This window comes from Alosa pseudoharengus, unplaced genomic scaffold, assembly GCF_046254945.1.
Source record: "Alosa pseudoharengus isolate Yale_2024_CS ecotype anadromous, Long Island Sound unplaced genomic scaffold, YU_APseudo_1.1 YU_APseudo_1.1_scf_5, whole genome shotgun sequence".
Classification (NCBI taxonomy): Eukaryota; Metazoa; Chordata; class Actinopteri; order Clupeiformes; family Clupeidae; genus Alosa; species Alosa pseudoharengus.
The window spans coordinates 20,458,395-20,476,266 of NW_027468837.1; the positions used below are offsets into that span (position 1 = coordinate 20,458,395).

Sequence of the window (17,872 nt, forward strand, 5' to 3'; positions counted from 1 at the left end):
CATTTACCCGTCATCCTCCTCCGGGTGCTCATCATCGTGAGGCTGTCAGGCGGAGCCCTGACAGCCCCTATCGGAAGACTTCATTATCTTCCTGTCTGCCTCGTGCCTCGCTCCCTTTCCCCCCCCCCAACCAAGCTCGTCTGCCATGACAACTTCATTCTGTCCTGCATCGCCCACCACCACCCCACCCCCCCCACACCCCTCACCCCTCACCCCCGCTCTCTTCAAATCGATCGCGCTGACAAGACAGGTGGAGGCTGATGACAAATGCATTTAGGAGGGGGGAAGATGATGGGGGATGATCCCGCCAGCGTCCCGACCTCCCGCCTGCCTCGCCACTCCGCCACAACATCATCCAAATGTCCATATACAACCTCCTTCTCACCCACCCCCCACACATACACACACATACACATACACACACACACACACACACACACACACACACACACACCCATCACATTGATCTCATCACCTGCCGAGTCCACATCATCGCTCCCGCCAATCAAAATCTCCCCCAATAAGACTGAGCAGGTGTGTGGTTGTCAACCTAAACAGAGCCCAGGATGGATTGACACTGGGTGATTATTAGAACACAATGGTGGGACTCGGGTTTGCCTCCATGCGCCCAGATTGCCAAGGCCAGGGGAGCCAAACCCAGGAGCTCAGAAGAAATAGCTACTCAGTGATGGAGAGAACAGAGAAGAATAGGAAACAGCTGGAGATTGTTAGATGGAGAGAGAGAGAGAGAGAGAGAGAAGAAGAAAAGATTACCAGCATCTGTTGGTACTCTGGGCACTCCCACCCTGGAGGCGTTGTTGGCTGCATGAGTCTTCATGGACCACTAGCTCTCTTTATTCCAGCAATGACTAAGCAAATATAATTGAAAAACACACCGGCCCCCTTGAAAAAAAAAGCACAGCAAATAAAAAATAAACAAACAAACAAACCCAGACCGCCTATTTGTCTCGCCAGCACCACCATTAGCTAATCGAGGCGAGTGAGCGTCCCTTTATGAGGTATTAAGCGCAGTGGTTTCTATTCCATCTTCTCCTCCTCTTCTCTGCCTCCTTCTCTCCTCCTCTCTGCGTGAGTAAACATGACCTTTTCCTAATGCGGGGGTTGATGGAGGGGGAGAAGGTGATGTGAGGAGGCACGGCAGGTGTGAGATGGCCAGCTGGCGCTGGGCAACATCACTCACACAGGCCTCGTCCCCGCGGCCGGGAGAGAAGGCGCCCCCAACGAACGCAAGGTTACTTTAGGAGGGTGGGAGGCAAGGCAAACAGAGCAGTCAGTCAATCTGTGGAATGGTGGAGAAGAGGCGAGCCACTGACCAGCTGTGACCGTACGTGAAGTCTCCATGTCAGATTTTTCCAGAACTACAGTATGTGGAGACTTTTCATGGCAATGTGCTATAAAATTAAACTATTTTATCATTTTAATCAGTTATCGGTTAGTATTTTTCATTAAAAATTGCCGGCAGAGAAACCACTAACAGAAGTAATTAGAACAAGGACATTTATGCTAACTCCCATAATGCTGTTGTTTTCATTACCCATTATTATTTTAAAGGTGCTCGTAAATATGGTTTCTGCCCCTGCAAAATTATTATATGCGTTTCTCCCTACCACGTATCTGCAAGTCTGCATGTATTCTCAGCCATTTTTCCTCCATCAGAACAATATTTTGACCAACTGTAGTTTACAGTACATCAGCAATTTGACTTATGTGGGTTATGCTAATTAAATTTGATTTAAATCTCCATTTTTTTGGTGTCATTGGTTGAAGAAAACATTAGTTTATTATTGTAGTCTATAAAAACCTTAACAAGATTTTTTTTATTTTATTCATATTGTTTCATTATATATTCATAATACACTGTGTATTATCAGCTATACTCCACAGAATGCATAATTTAAAGGTACATCGTATCTCAGCTGAATTTGTGCATGGATTTCAGACTGGAAATTGTGAATATAAATGAGACCAATGTCTTGAGCTGCCAATCAGAAAATTAAACACACACACACACACACACAATATGCCAGCTGTTGAGGAAGTTAGGTGAGAATCTATTGAATCCACTTCATCTGATGTTGTATGGAAGAAGCTCAGGAGACCTTTCTCTATCTTTCTCAAGGGAAGATATATTATGGTCTATTCCTCTAATGGGTCTGATAGGTTTGATTTGCTAACTGCATACAGTATTAACTGTGTGATTTCTTAACACTTACCCCTCACTATTTATCATCTAGGAATTCCACCCTAACATTCTGTTATTTAGTAATAAATTAAAAACACAAATTATGAAAGCAAATTTTTATATCAAATGAAATAAATAAATTAGAATAATAACATATTTTTAGAAAAGTCAGTTCTGTCCCGAAACTTGTCAAGCTATAAGTTCTCTGTGATGTAACTTATCTTCTATACACCATTTGTTGCACCAATGTCTGTCTCACCTACACAAGTAATGTTAGATATCTAAGCCCAAGATCTTGGCACCACCTGATTCATCAGGAAGAAGATGCCACCATAGGGTCAGTAGCTCAAGTGCCACATGAGTAATGTGCACTTGCAAGGACATCTCAAATCACCTTACATGTGTCCCGCACTGCTCTTTGCCTGGAGGACAGAGTATTTAGTGGATCAGGTGGAAGAGGCCATTACTTGACTCAACTCAACAGATGCCTGCATACTGTAGGCAGTCATCAAACTGCCCCCCCACCCCAACCGCCCACACCACCACCACCACACACACCATGTGTTCACCTTGAGGAGCAGAATGAATTGGCTGAGAAGAGAGAGAGAAGAGTCAGCATCCAAACAAGAGGTTAAAGGGGAATCCTGGAAATTTTTCACATAGATCTCTGTTTCTGGAGATCACCGAGTACTGTCAGCACGGTCGGAAAAAACAGCCAACAGCAAAATCAGCCAGGCAGCTACAGCGCTACACTCTGGGGGCATGATCATGGGGGCTCAACATGCCCCCAGAGTGTTGCACTGTAGCTGCCTGGAAGCTCTAGCTGGTGGCTGCAGCAACTCAAACTAGATAAAACTGATTGTCGTGACCTCGAGAAATGGAAATCTATGTGAAAAATCACCGGAATTCCCCTTTAAGCAATGGTAGTGTCCACATGCACAGACATACACACTCATAGAGACACACACACACATACACACACACACACACACACACACACACACACACACACACATACATACAGTATACACACACACACACACACACACACACACATACATACAGTATACACAAACACACACACGCACACACACTCAAACCCACTTGCCTTGGCCACAGTGAATAGCACACAAACACAAAGAACACATACACATAATCTCGGAAGCACTTTACTTAATAAATCAGTAACAAGAGGTAATATGAGGTAATTTTAAAGTAGATACACTTCGTAACAACACAACCCACAAATTACTTCATAGTTTCTAAGTTGTTTCAAAACAATAATCCACTTTGTTGTGGTAATAAGTCAGTAACAACTGACTGGGAGTTAACATCAAATTTCTTTGTTGTGATGAGATCTAATGAGGTTAATTCAACAGCAATAGAGCTGAGGACATAACTGAGATCATAAAATTATCATAACTTTTATCCATGCTATGCAGACCTGAACTCCTATTCCATAAAACACAGTACAGATACGCTAAAACAGCCACAAAAACAAAGCATTTGTTCAATTTGCTGCCCATCCTCTTACACAGGTGTTATCATTGAACCAAAGACAGAACATTGTGGTGTGACAAAGACAGACACTTGTGTCCAAATAAAAATCCTATCAACATTCACATTGTAAAGTTGGGTTTCCATTAGAGGAATTCGGGGGTTAGGTTTACGGGGTCTTGGCCATTTGCATGAGTTTTTATTACCAGAGCTGCCCCGTGAAGGCGATATCTAGGGCCTGAAACAATACCTACCTCAGGATAGGTAGGCCTACTTCAGTGCGGCCCCAAAAAACTCAAAAACTCTCGCTGCGGCCTGGAGGAAAGAGAGTTGGACATCTACATCCAAATGTCACACCATTATGCCCCGCCCACTCCCGTCAGTCATCTTAAAGCCGGATCGGAAACCCATCACAGTGCAGGAAAAAAAGCCGCAATTCAACAGAAACTGTCATTCAGCGTATGGACATTGCCTATGACAGATGGATGAGGAATCGATCACATAAACGAGGTGTGAATGGAAGACCACAAGCAAATTTTTTTAGTAAACACAGCAAGGCAGACGTTTACTGTAGTTACAGCTAAATTAATTAAAGGTTATGCTAGTAGCATGTTGAGTCAAGGTAGCCCACACTAGATGAACTTAAATTAGCCTTAATAAGAATCATGATGGTATATGTATGTTTATGTTACTGTAACTGCACATAGCCTAAGCAAAATGATAAAGGATTTAGCAAAGTGTATGGGGACAGCATGTGCTGCAGCTGCTGCTATGGCATTTGAGTTTATCTAATTGCGATCGTGCAAATAAAAAAAAAAAATATGTCCTGTAGGTCCTGTAAGCAGTGGAACAGCTGAACGGGCTGAATAGTGAGGAGTTCCTGCAGTCTACCTGTCCCCTTTACCTGGGTAGTGGGCCGAATAGCCTACCTGTATTAGAAACTTAAACTTAAGACTACTACTACTATTACTATTAGCCTACTACTGCTACTACTACTACTAATAATAATAATAATGTAAATGTATGCCTCAGGCTTGTTTACAGCACCATTAACAACTTATTTATGAAAATATAGCAATTTTCTATTAATTATTAAAATGTATCCATCTCAGATTCATGATTTAATTTGCTAAATCATTATTTATTTATAGATAATTTCCTGGAATCTTTTCTATAAAAGGTGTTCCATGTCAAACAGTAGAAACTTTCAATTTCTGTGGAATGGCAGGTGCAAAGGAATTTTATAAGGCATTCATGTGACTTTCTATTGAGTGTTTTTTAATTAGGCATGTTTTCTCTCCAACACAAAGTTGTGTTCTAGAGCCCAGTCCGTATTTCTGTAAACAAACAATCTGAACAGTGCAATAATCGAACACAGCAAAGAGATGGCATTGAATGGATTTGGCACAGCTTGAAGATAACCTTCTGATCATGAACATGAATCTGCAGTCAAATACAGAGGACAGTGACACCAACATTTGAATCGAGAAGGAAAAATTACACTGATATAAAATTCAGCAGTGAGCTTTTTTATATAATTTTTTTTATACATCACACATACATTTGTATCTCTCAATGCAGTGGCAGATGAAAATTGAACTCTGGTGATTACTGTAAAGTTTTCTTTTACATCCTTATGTCGCCAAAGTATTTTAGAAATTGGCATTGCAATCAGGGAATTGTCATTTTTTAAGTTATTTATAATGACAGAGAAATAATTTGTAACAAGTACTGACTAACCCTTGAACTGACAAAAACATATTACAAGGATTCTTTCAACTCCAAATGACTTTTTCCAAGCCCATTGAGGGGCAGACTTTCCCAAAGTTTTAGCTGGCACCAGAAAAAAGCGGTGAATCTCCCATTGGGAAAGTGTTTGTAGTTATAAGTGTTTTTTTGTAAGGCGACACACAGAGGTCCCATACCCACGCTGAGAGCTGGCTACCTGCCTGGGTGATAACATTAACAAAGACAAATTAACTTCACTGAAGACAGAGTTACACAGCAAACTTTAAGAAAGTCACTCTTGCTAACTCTTGATGAATATGACCCTTCTCATACAGTATGTGTGCTATTGGAAAGCCCGGGGCGAGGAGTTTGTCTCTGGAGAGAACTGATACCTCCACCTGTAATGTTTCATGTAAAAGTTAAGCGCTGACGTCTAAGCCATTTTAAAATAGCTTTAGGTAGTGTGAACTATGGTCAAAGACAAGCAGATTTCCATGTTGTACAATGTTGAATCAAACTTTTTTTTGGAAACGGAAAATAATGTGCGTCTTGCATATCGAAATAGATGACTTTTAACAGTTCAAAACCAGAGCCCGTCTCTTCCTTTACAAGGGACTTTGAGGACAGGAATAGACTGTAATTACAGTGGGAACATCCTCCATTTCTATGTGTCTCTGATTTGGCAAGCCACAAACCAGACCCATGCAATTAACCGCCATATCGGGGAAAGGTTATCGTTGTCAGCACTGCTCAGTTAATCAGGAGTGCTAGAAGATTCCATTCACATTGGGGCTCTGTGTTGCCGAGGAGAGTAACACACAGGCAGGGCGGAGAGAGAGAGTACACATTAATATGCAACGCTGAAGCTTTGCGGGGCATTACGCTGTCACTGCAAATGCCAGCCAGAGATGGGCAGTTATTTTGTGCGGGTGCTCTCCTCGTGTTTAACCAGATCCTGAGGATTTCCCTCTCTCAGTGCCCAATCTGAAATGAGATCTTTAGCGGTATGGGGAAATGTCCTCTCCTCTGATTCACATTTGTTGGTTTCGGACTAGAGTCTTTTGAAAAAGATGTTTGGAGCTGTGGGTTGAAGACAAGTAATTTGTTATTTCATAGTGTGCAGAGTTTATGGTCTGTGAATGAGGGAAGCTGTGTAAATAGAAAAGTGGTTGACTAACTGTTTTCTTAGCCGTGTTGAAACTGTATTGAATTGAATGCTTATGGTTAACTATCAGAATGTGCTACCTAACTTGTACTTTCTAGGGCCACTTGTGTGAAAGACAACAGGAATACCTTTCCAACTTGCCTTTTCACCCAAATTAACTATACTGTATGTTGTAATATCTGTCACATAATGACCATGATCAATTCTAATGCTGCTGTTCGGCCTGTATTTCAATCTATCTTCAGCATCAGGTTAATAACCCACTGGTGGGAGACATTCAGCCATCTACCAACCCTAGTCATCAGTACAGTTACATCATTATAATAAGAGAATTCACAGACTTAATCAGGGACTTTGTGTATTGCTGGCGGGATCCCACATGCATTTCAACAAGTCATTTACAGACTGACTGCATCTGACAAGTAACTGTATCCGTTCCATCCAGATCTAATACCGTCAGCAAAAAAAAAAAAGAACTTCTTAGAATTACTAATGCACTGGGCCAATTCCACAGTTCCATGCAATTAATATTTAAGCTGGTATTGCTGTAATATATGAAGCTAAGCCCGCTAATTGATGCAGTACTCACTTCGAATGCTGGACTCTGTCAGGATAAGAGCGATGCAGAGCGTGAGCCCAGTAAACACTACTGGCCCCCATGAGGAGGACTGTTTGAAGCAGCCCGGAAAAAGGTCCACATCCAGGTTGTGTTCTGGCAATTAGCTCATCCTCCTTGACTTGCTCATGAAATAGTAAAGGGAGGTAGGAGGTGCGGGTGGGGGGGGGGGTAGCTGGGGTTGAGGCTGGGGAGGAGCTGCACTCTGGAAGACCTCCAGTCTGTAGGAGCAAGAAGCCCCCAGAGGGAACCAATGGAAGGGGAGTGGGGTGGTGGGGGGGGGGGGGGGGTTACAAATACACCCATCACACCCTCAGAACTTTCATCTCAGCAAGCTATGAGTCTCGTGCCAGACAGACAACCACCCACACACACACACACATGCACAAGCGCATGGCTGGAAAAGGCATAGGGGGAGACGGAGACTAATTAGAATGCGCTGGAAGCTGCCTAGAGGCCCGCTTGGCAGCACTGGCGCGGACAGGGAATTCAGACGCCTCAGAACTTCGACCACAACTGAACAATGTAATCGTGATTGCCATGGTTGGGTGGATGGATGGTCAAACAGACGGGCAGACTCGAAGACAGTTGAATAAATCTGTTTCAGAGAGAGTGATGGGGATGAGAGAGGCATAAAAAGAGACACAGAAATAGAGAGAGAGAGAGAGAGACTGATCAAGCTACCATAGCCTCTGGCACCACAGACAGCTGTTATTTTGATGGGAATCAACATAATGGCAAAGATTTTTGCAGCACATTGAAATGCTTGCTCTGGTCTCATCTCTGCTTGTGGCTCTCCTGTCCTTGCAAATCACTGGTCTAAGGCAGATAAGTGGTTCTCACGCTGAAATGATAATAAGCTTAAAACAATCTGTTTCAGAACTTGAATCAGGGGCAGCATCAGTTCAGCTCGATTGAGTGGGCCAAGCTCCTTCAGAGTGTTCAATGTATTCAGTAAAGTTAGTTGTAGTGCTAATAGAGGTGTTTTAATGGGAAAGAAATACCACCTGTTATCACTGTGTGAAGGGGAATCATCCTGGACTAGCAGGAAAGGGTATGGTGTCAGGGTCCGCTACAGCTAACAGTCTCTGAGGACAACCAGACCACGCAGAACACGCCAAGCTAGGCCACAAGCACTGCACAATGTCACAATTGATAGAATCTGGGCTCACCAATTGCAAATGAAATCAGTGATGAATGAGGCATCATTTGATTGGTTTTTGTACAAAGCTTGAGTGCTATCCTCTACCTCCCAGGTTTTCTTATTCAGGTGAGGAGAGTGTGAACCACAGCCCGAAGGCTCTATTTTGAGTACAACAATGTTTACAATTGATCAAACACCATACTGCATATTTTTCAGCTAAACCATGTGCTTCACTCAAATCGTTTCCTCAGTGACAGCCTGTGCCCTTACTTTCCTGAGGCCCTTCTACAACTGAAACTCTTTTCAAGTTATTCAATTTGTAATATGCAAGTGTTGTTTGTGTGAAGGAGAGAGAGAGAGAGAGAGAAAGAGAGTAAAAATCCTGCTGGTCATCATGATGATAAGCTCGTGTTAACACCTCGCTTCGGTAGTGTAATGGGAGTGGCGCAGGGCGTTTATTTGAGGATGCGGTTCCCGCGGGGGTTTCTGCAATAGTAGCGCACGGCGCACTCGACTCCTGCATTCATTACGGGGAGCGGACGGCCTAATTGAAAGGGAAAGCACTGACCTCGGAAAGGCCTCCAGCTCTGGCTCCGCCGAACTTGGCCTCTGCTCAGATGTAGGGTCTCCCAGAGCCGCAGATAGACCTCTCCAGCCTCTCTCCCTTCCCCGGTCCCGAGAGGGCATGAAAAAGGGCTCATTGCAGTAATTAAGGTCTTGGATCCGAGCACACACGCACACACACACACACACACACACGCACACACACACACTCTCTCTCTCTCACACACACACATATCCTCCCCCCATCACGCTACCCACACACCTTAAATCCCGCAAATTGAATGTGTCCTTGAACTACACATGACTGCTAATGATTAGGAGGGTAAATTAGCTGCTGTAAGGGTTTTGAAGTCACTCCATTTCTTTGAGTGTGTCTCACCAACTCCCTTTTGGCACTCTGAAGGAGTTCAAAAGTTTGCTTTCAGGCTAAAGATGAAAAATAGGCACAGCTGTTTTATTTGTAAAAGAACTGGCTCAAACTGACTTTAAAATACTGAGGAGGAAAGTGATAATAAAGTCATAATAAGGCATTAAGGCTATATCTTTAGGAAGAGTTAAGAATAAGTGACAAAGCACTGTAGATATTCTTTTTGTAAATGCCATTTATTGTTTTATCTTTTAAACTATATAATAACCTTTATGCACAAAAAAATACTGTATACTTTCTTCTATATGCTGAAATATATAAATATATTATTTAATTTGATATTTTTTTTATTTTAAATGGGCTTGATTGAGGACCAAGGACACTGAGTTTTGTATTTGCAAATCTTCCGCTGAACTGAAAGATGAAAACCATGGAGCAAATAGCCGTTCTCTACTGAATTTTATTGCATATTCGTTGTCACTTTTTATTATATTAATTAGACATCACCTTTGGTAGTTGGAAGGTGAAGAAAACACAGTGGCAGGAAAACACAATCTGCACTCTATATATTTGACATACGTCGTCTTTGACTTTGATAAGCTTTTAACTTCCAGGGCTGCAGAATGAATAAAAAAGTGTTTACAGGACATGTTATTTCTGTTAATGTTAATGTTTATGTGTCATTACTTAAAAGAAATCATCAAAGAGACACTGCTTTTCCAATGACACACTTAATATGCACCTGCATAGTTTCATTCCTGTCAGTGGGCAAGAGTAACAAAACAATTTGCTCTCCCCTTTATCCTTGTTTTTCGTGTCTTTGATCTAGCAAGAGTTTCATTTGTAGATATATGAGGATAGTGCAAAGACATAATACATATTAAAACATAGTAGACAGACAATAATACAAAATGAACAGGAAGAGTTTTTATTCTTCCACTGATGTCTTTTTTAGTGGGATGCCATTAATGAAATGGATGAGTACTTCACCCCAATTCACACCTATCAAGTGTGCAACGTGATGAGTCCCAGCCAGAACAACTGGCTCCGGACCAATTGGATCCCACGCGAGGGGGCCCGACGCATCTACATCGAGATCAAGTTCACGCTGCGCGACTGCAACAGCATGCCAGGTGTGCTCGGCACCTGCAAGGAGACCTTCAACCTCTACTACTATGAGGTGGACCGCGACCTGGGCCGCTCCACCATCTGGGAGAACCAGTACGTCAAGATCGACACCATCGCCGCCGACGAGAGCTTTACTGGCGTGGACCTGGGCGTGCGGCGTCTCAAGCTCAACACCGAGGTGCGCGGTGTCGGCCCACTGACGCGACGCGGCTTCTACCTGGCCTTCCAGGACATCGGCGCCTGCATCGCCGTCGTCTCGGTGCGCGTCTACTACAAGCGCTGCCAGGGCGTGGCGCGCGGCCTGGCCGTCTTTACCGACGTAGTGACCGGTGCCGACTCATCCTCGCTGGTGGAGGTGCGGGGCCAGTGTGTGGACCACGCCGAGGAACGGGACACGCCCAAGATGTACTGCAGCGCCGAGGGCGAGTGGCTGGTGCCCATTGGCCGGTGCGTGTGCAGTGCTGGCTTCCAGGAGCACCGCGACGCCTGCATCGGTAAGTCCTTCTCTTTATAACACTCAGTTGACACTGAGTTGACTGACACTCAGTTAGGACCTACTGTATACTTACAGAGCTACTGGCTATGTTAAACCTATAGGTTTCCAGTGGACAAATCCTAGTGTGTTACACAATACTAACCTACTGTATGTCATATTACAAACTCAGCATATGCTTCACATGAGAGTATATGAGTATATTTCCTCTTCTGCACATATCATATGCATTGGGGCTTGTAAAAGATTTTCTTTAATTTTCTTATAGACGCATACTGTACAGTATATGTGGATTATATTTGGGGATTTTTTTGTTTAATTTGTTTGTGTCTGCTGGAATGACCTCATTTGTGGACCCGTGCATATCTCAGGCACTAATGGGTTACAGTAATTAAAAACAATTAATCACAGTTTGTTGATAATTAAGCTTTAGGCCCTGGCTAAAAGTGTATTACAAAACAGAACACCACTCCTAGCCAATGGTCTCGCTCAGCCCACCGGGGAGGGGATGCGGGGGAGTCGCAAGTCTGAAGAGGTTGTTTTGACGGCTTATCAGCTTCCTACTCCTCACCCATCGTCGAGGTTTTCAATTATGTATGGGTGGCACAGACCGCCTGTGGATGCTCATATTTTTTTTGCAAGTGATTGCAATTAACAATCTAAGATGCCAGAGTCTGTTTTGGTTTCTATTGTCTCAAAAGCTGGTGTTTAGGGAAAAGACGTGTGTGTTAAATTAGGTAAGTTGATGATGGCCATTGTAGGTTGTCAATAATGTATGTTGATGGCCAGGGAAACACACCTTCAGTTTTCCACTTTTAATCATACATAATGTTTGCTTTGTTACGATGTCATTTCTAATTAGAGCTGAATGTATACGGTGAGGCAGATTTTCCACAATGTATGCCTCACCATATTTGAACAACACCTCATAGCATTATTTGAGTTAATTCTTCCTCTGTATTTTCATGCTGTGTGTATGTGTGTGTGTGTGTGTGGGGGGGGGGGGGGGTGTGGCATGTACAGACATAGAGTGCTCACTTTTTCTCAGTCCGTATAAAAACACACATTGGTAAGTAGGTAAATAACTTTAGCACTGCACTATGCACGCTATTAGCTAGATTTCTGCTGTGATGGGGCCTTGTAGCTATGGCAGAAATTTTCACGAGTCATTTCACTCTCGTGTGAGCTCTGTCAGGGGCGATATCGCTCTGAAAGGCATCCCTATACGCCTGGATGTCTATTGTGCAACACAGGCCCATGGTTAAACGGGGGACCAGTCTTTGTGAATCCATTTAAGGATGAATGTCTGAGAAGCACACTCAGCCCTTTTAGACCAAACTGGGTCGCTGAGCTATTTCTCCCGGCGCCTGCACTTGCTCTCCAGTCACGCACATCTCCAGGACAGACACGAGCAGAGGAGGAGGGACGTGCGCGGTGGGTGGGGAGGGCGGGGGGCGCAGGAGAGCGCGCGTCTGTGCATGGCTTGGCTTCCCTTTTCCTGACGCTTTCATAATGCCCACTCCATGGCACAAGAAGTCATCAAACAGAAGAATACAGTGGGGGGTAAAACTGGAGCACTGGTGAACATTCCGGAAGGTTTGCGTGTCGTTGTCGAGTCTTTGTGAAAAAGGGCAGTGGGGGAAGGGTGATATCCGACCGACATCATCTGAGACAATCTTTTTAACTGCCGATCAAAACAGAGCAATAGCTTCCCATGTCAGTGCTGTCGACTCTGTTTTAGGCTTGCCTTCTACGATATGGCCGTAGGGTCTTTAGGCTAGTGAGAAAATGGAGTTAAATGTCTATTTCAGAAGGGGACAGCACCACAGTATGCGTGCTTATCAGAATAGTCGGGGAGCTTGTCAACCCCACCGTTCCAACACTGGAATAACCTAGTTACAGTAGAATGTCGAAGAGGATATGGCCTATAAACAGCTTAGCAAACATAAATATTACAATCTCCATATCATTTAATTGACAGTTCCATCCTGTCTTCTGCTTGAAAACTGCAGTACCAACATAGCAAACTCTAGCTGTCGACGTAACACAGCTGGCGATAAAAATAACTCATTCTTTCCTCAAAGAGCTTCTTTTAGGAACCACCTGCCTGACTTGTGAGCTGTTGTTTTTTTATACTTTAGGCATACACCACAACCATTTCGTGGTTTCATAGAAATTCCAAAATAAGATAAACAAGATGTGTGAACAGCATAGCCGTGCTCCCAGGAGCTGCACTAGCCCACACTGAGCATCTGTGTCACAGCGTGCCCTCCCGTGACCAGGGGTCAGACTTAGATGGACATAGGTCTCGCTTGTCTTCACAAGAGCTGATGAAGCAAGGACAGACATGGCCTGTGCGGTCACCACGGTGTGCTATCAAAACAAGCAACTGCCAGTGTCTCCTGCATTCAAGACAGCAATCAGCAAAGCATAACGAATCAGTGGAAACCCCTACATCACAGCCATTAGTCATTTGAGATCAAAGACATCCTGGCTATGTACTGTTAGAGGTAGGACTGTGAACTGTGGCACAGCTATGATTTGCATTCGGCATACAGCAGCTAAAGTAAGGAATTCTTTTGAAAACAAATAGACAAAATAGACAAAAATAGACAAATTGTGAGGCTTGCCAAAGAACATAAATATTGTGTCCTGATCTTCACAGTCACCTGAAAACACTTGTCATTGTAGCATTTTGTGGCTGGCATGAGCATAAACCCATCAGCCCTCAAAGAGAACATGAATAAATATAGCTGAACAACACATACCGAAACACCAAAATCTACTAACAGGAAAATATTGTGCACCAAAACACCTGGGAAAAAAACAAAGACTCGTGTTGTCACCTCTCGGCAAATCAAAGCAGACTGGGCAGGGAAGAGCTGCTGGTCACCTTGTACCGGTGGCTGTGCTGCCTCATTGCCTGAACGTATCTGACAGTTGAAAGTGAAAGAAGGTGAAAGATACTTGCTTGAATGGCTTTTGTACAGCTAACTACACAGCATAGTCATCAGACCTGGTACTGGAGAAACTGGTACTGTCTGGTCCACCTTGATGATAAATGCAGTACAGGAATCGCTGAACCTTTCAGAAGCTCAGGGACACAGCATTCTGTAAGGCTGGCATGCTGTTGAATATCTCCAGATACAGGAGCATTTTGTAGAGCGCTACTTTAGAAGTCCTTGGCCATGATGTGGCAGCCTTGCAAGCACACTCCTAAAATGATCATGGACAAAACATTTGGCCACAACTTCTTTTTTCTTTTTTTTTGCCAACTTCTTACAATACAAAGCAGTTATGATTCAGCTAAGCCACTGAAACCAAACTAAACTTAACTTATTTCAGAATTTTATTTTTTCTAAAACGCTTACACAATACAAAGCATGTATCTTCATCATAGTCTTGATCATCATGATCAATCATTTAACACATTGCTTTTTTGACACAAGGCTACAGTACCTATCACCTGCTTAGAATGCTTTTGAGAGTCTTTGTGTGTAGCCAGACACAGCATTGATTTCAGCATGTGTGTTTGTTCTGGCAGCAGTGCCAGTGCACTCACACATCCTGGTGTCCAAGGTAGTGACTGTTCAACTCCCCACGGTCTGTCGTGGCACAGGACACAGGGTCCTGTCATCTGCTCAATGAGCAGGCTTCAGTTACTGCCTGGGCCATTTTGTGTGTGAGAACACTCCCCTGTCTCCCTTGCATGGTAACACTTTATAATAACTACACACAAGTTATCGTTTATTAAGCCTTTGTTACTTATTAGTTAATGGCTTGTTCATCATTAGTAATTTCTTGTTCATACATAATTTATCATCAGTAAAGCATTTGTTCACACAGTTATAAATGGTTTGTTCATAGTAAATAAGCCTATCCAAAAAATATGTTTGTAAGTACATGATTTTTACTTAATAATTAATGAAACAACCACTTATAAATGAAATAATTTTCCCATTATAAACCAGTTGCAAACTATTACAAAATGCTTTGTTCATCATTTGTAAAGCCTTGTTCCTATGTTAATTCTCATAAATAAAGTATTTGTACACACACTTATACATGGTTTGTTCATAATAAGCCTATATCTAAAATATGTTTATAAATTATTGTTAATACTTAATAAATTATGCAATACTATTTTGTTGATGAAGTAATATTTCCATTATTTAACACATACACATGCACTAATGATTAGTTAGGGTGAGGATACATATTGTATAAACCACTTCCTAATACTATAAATCATGATTAACTCAGGAGTTACAAGTGGTTAGTTAATGATATTTTCTGAGCTTATCTAAAGTGAGGACTTTCTCTGCCTTGCAACACATTTTCCAATGAGTTGTAAAGATTATATTCACACTTATTCATTTAGCAGACAAGCGACGTACACATGTCAATTAAATTGAAGGCCATTGACACAACAGTTAAAGCCAGGAATCGAACCCCCAACTTTTCAGACTACTGCATGCTAGTCGAGCTCCTTATCCACTACACTACCTTGGCCCAGATGGAAACACCTATACGACTATGCAAGAGTTTCTGTTTTCTTCTACTACACGCTGTTAAGCATTTATTAAACATCTGTAAACTATTATTTAAAACTGTATTCTTCGTTTGTAAAGCATTATTCCTACATTAATTCTCATCTGTAAATCATGTTTACAAACAGTTAAAAATGGTTTGTTCATAGTAAACACGCATATCTATATTATATTTGTGAATTGACTGTTGTAATACCACTGGGCAGAGGTAGTGTAGTGGATAAGGAGCCGGGTTAGCATGCAGTAACCCATAAGTTGGGGGATCAAACCCAAATGTGGCCTTGCCCTTTCATTGACATGTCTAAGTCGCTTTGGGTGAAAGGGTCTGCTAAATGAATAAATGCAAATGTATACTTTATAACTAATTTGTAAATGTGTTGCAAGGCATACAATGTCCTCACTTTAGATGAGCTCACAAAATATCATTAACTAACCACTTGTAACTCCTGAGTTAATCATGAATTACAGTAAGAAGTGGTTTATAAAATATAAAGTGTACACAAGAAGTGGTTTATAAAATAAGTATCCTCACCCTAACTAATCATTAGTGCATGTGTATGTAACAACTGTTAAATAATGGAAATTATACTTCATCAAAAACATATTATTGCATAATTGATTAAGTGTTAAATATAATGTATAAACATATTTTAGATATAGGCGTATTTACTATGAACAAACCATTTATAAATGTGTGAATAAATGCTTTACTAAGGATAATTTATGTATGAACAATACATTACTGATGATGAACAAACCATTAACTAATAAGTAAAAAAGGCTCAATAAATTATGAATTTTGTGTAGTTATTATAAAGTGTTACCACTTGGATAGAATAATTATTGCCTGTTAGTGTCATGGAAAATAAAAAAGGGACTCTAAAAGCTTTATTTATTTTTCTTTATCTGGCAAAACAAAAAAAACCTGTCGGGAGGAAACCGTTCTTGCCTGTGTAATTTAAACTGAAAGCTGAGCAAAACAGTCTGGACACATGTCACCGTTGATAAGACACACGTGACGCGGCAGCTGAGAGGCTCGAGCACTCTGAGTGTTGGCATTCTGCTGGTCACCCTGCCAGGCCAACAAGGGTAGAGTAGTAAGGCCCTCAACAAATGGCCTAACACACCCCCGGAGGCAAAAAAGCGGCTGGGCTTACAGACAGATGGCCAGGATAGATGAGATGTTTGGAACTTTATGAAGTGATGAGACTCTATGATGAGATGGGAGTCATCTCATTTCAACTGTCCTAAAAGGGTTGTAGAAAAAGACATGGAGGACCTGTAAGAGGATGAACTGATATGATGATTGGGTGTACATCACTCTATAAAGGCTGAGTAAAACTATAAGAGAGTTTGTGCAAGGCATGTGTGTGGTGTGTGTTGGAAAGTCCATACAATCCAACTTGTCACATAAAACTCTCTTAGACTAGCTATCATGCCTCACATGCCTCACATATGCTGTTATTCTCACCTGGTCACACAGTAATAATCTTACTGTTACAGTGAGTGACAGTTTGATTGAGTGGTTTGAGTGTGTGGCGGACAAAGAACAGTGTGTGTTTGATATTGTGTTAAAGAGGCATGACATTGTATTTTAAATGAAAAGTATGGCAATGCTTGTGAGAAGCACAAGAAACAAGTTCTAGAAGCCTGTTGGGTCCAGTGGTTATTTGAGCTACTCATACAGGCTTTAGAGAGTGCCTGCTTTCAACATTATTTCTTACCTGAGGTCAAGATAATTCATTTACATCTTTTCATATACTGATCCATTTGAACATCTTAATTTTCTGGCCTCCGTAGAATATAGCCAACAGGAAAAATGTTTTCATTTACAGTGTAGTAATTGACCGATTTGAAGCGGATCTGGCTAAGCCTGTGAAATAAGGTGCAAATTGAAGTTCAGAAAATACATGATGTAGAAGCAGTTGCCCATGTCTTTGAATTCAAACATTTCTAAAATGATTACAGGACACCTATAATTATTCTGTCGAAGTGGCAATTTCTTATTTGTGGAAATATAATACGCTGTAAATATATTCAAGGGTGTTCTAAGCAATTAATGTGAAAGGTTTAAATTAAACAATTTTTGTACAAACAAACATAATTGTGCGTACACACATGCATGCACCTGCACACCCACACATACTGTATATACTACATCCCTTGACAAATAGTCATCATGTACAAAACAAAAAGGCATATCTGTTAATGCATATTTATCCTAAGTTAGGTGTTTGGATGAAGAAATTGAACATATACCACATGTTTTGTACAAGCAACTTTGTGAAAATGCATGGTTTGGTACTGAGGCAGTTGGCCACAGGTGAGACACCTTCCACACACATGCAGCTGTACCTTGCGGGCAGGCGTGACACTGGGGTGGCCGAACATCCGTAATTACCCAGGAGTGTCTGTCA

At 42.0% G+C, this 17,872-nt stretch overlaps 1 protein-coding gene across 1 annotated transcript in view; it reads left to right on the forward strand.

Annotated features, from left to right (window-relative positions):
* Positions 1 to 17,872, forward strand: part of epha8 (eph receptor A8) — a 46,865-nt gene that overhangs the window by 13,491 nt on the left and 15,502 nt on the right. Inside the window, exon 3 of the mRNA XM_076269154.1 lies at positions 10,240 to 10,906. Coding sequence (XP_076125269.1) covers positions 10,240 to 10,906 — 667 coding nt within the window. The remainder of the gene's footprint in view (positions 1 to 10,239; positions 10,907 to 17,872) is intronic.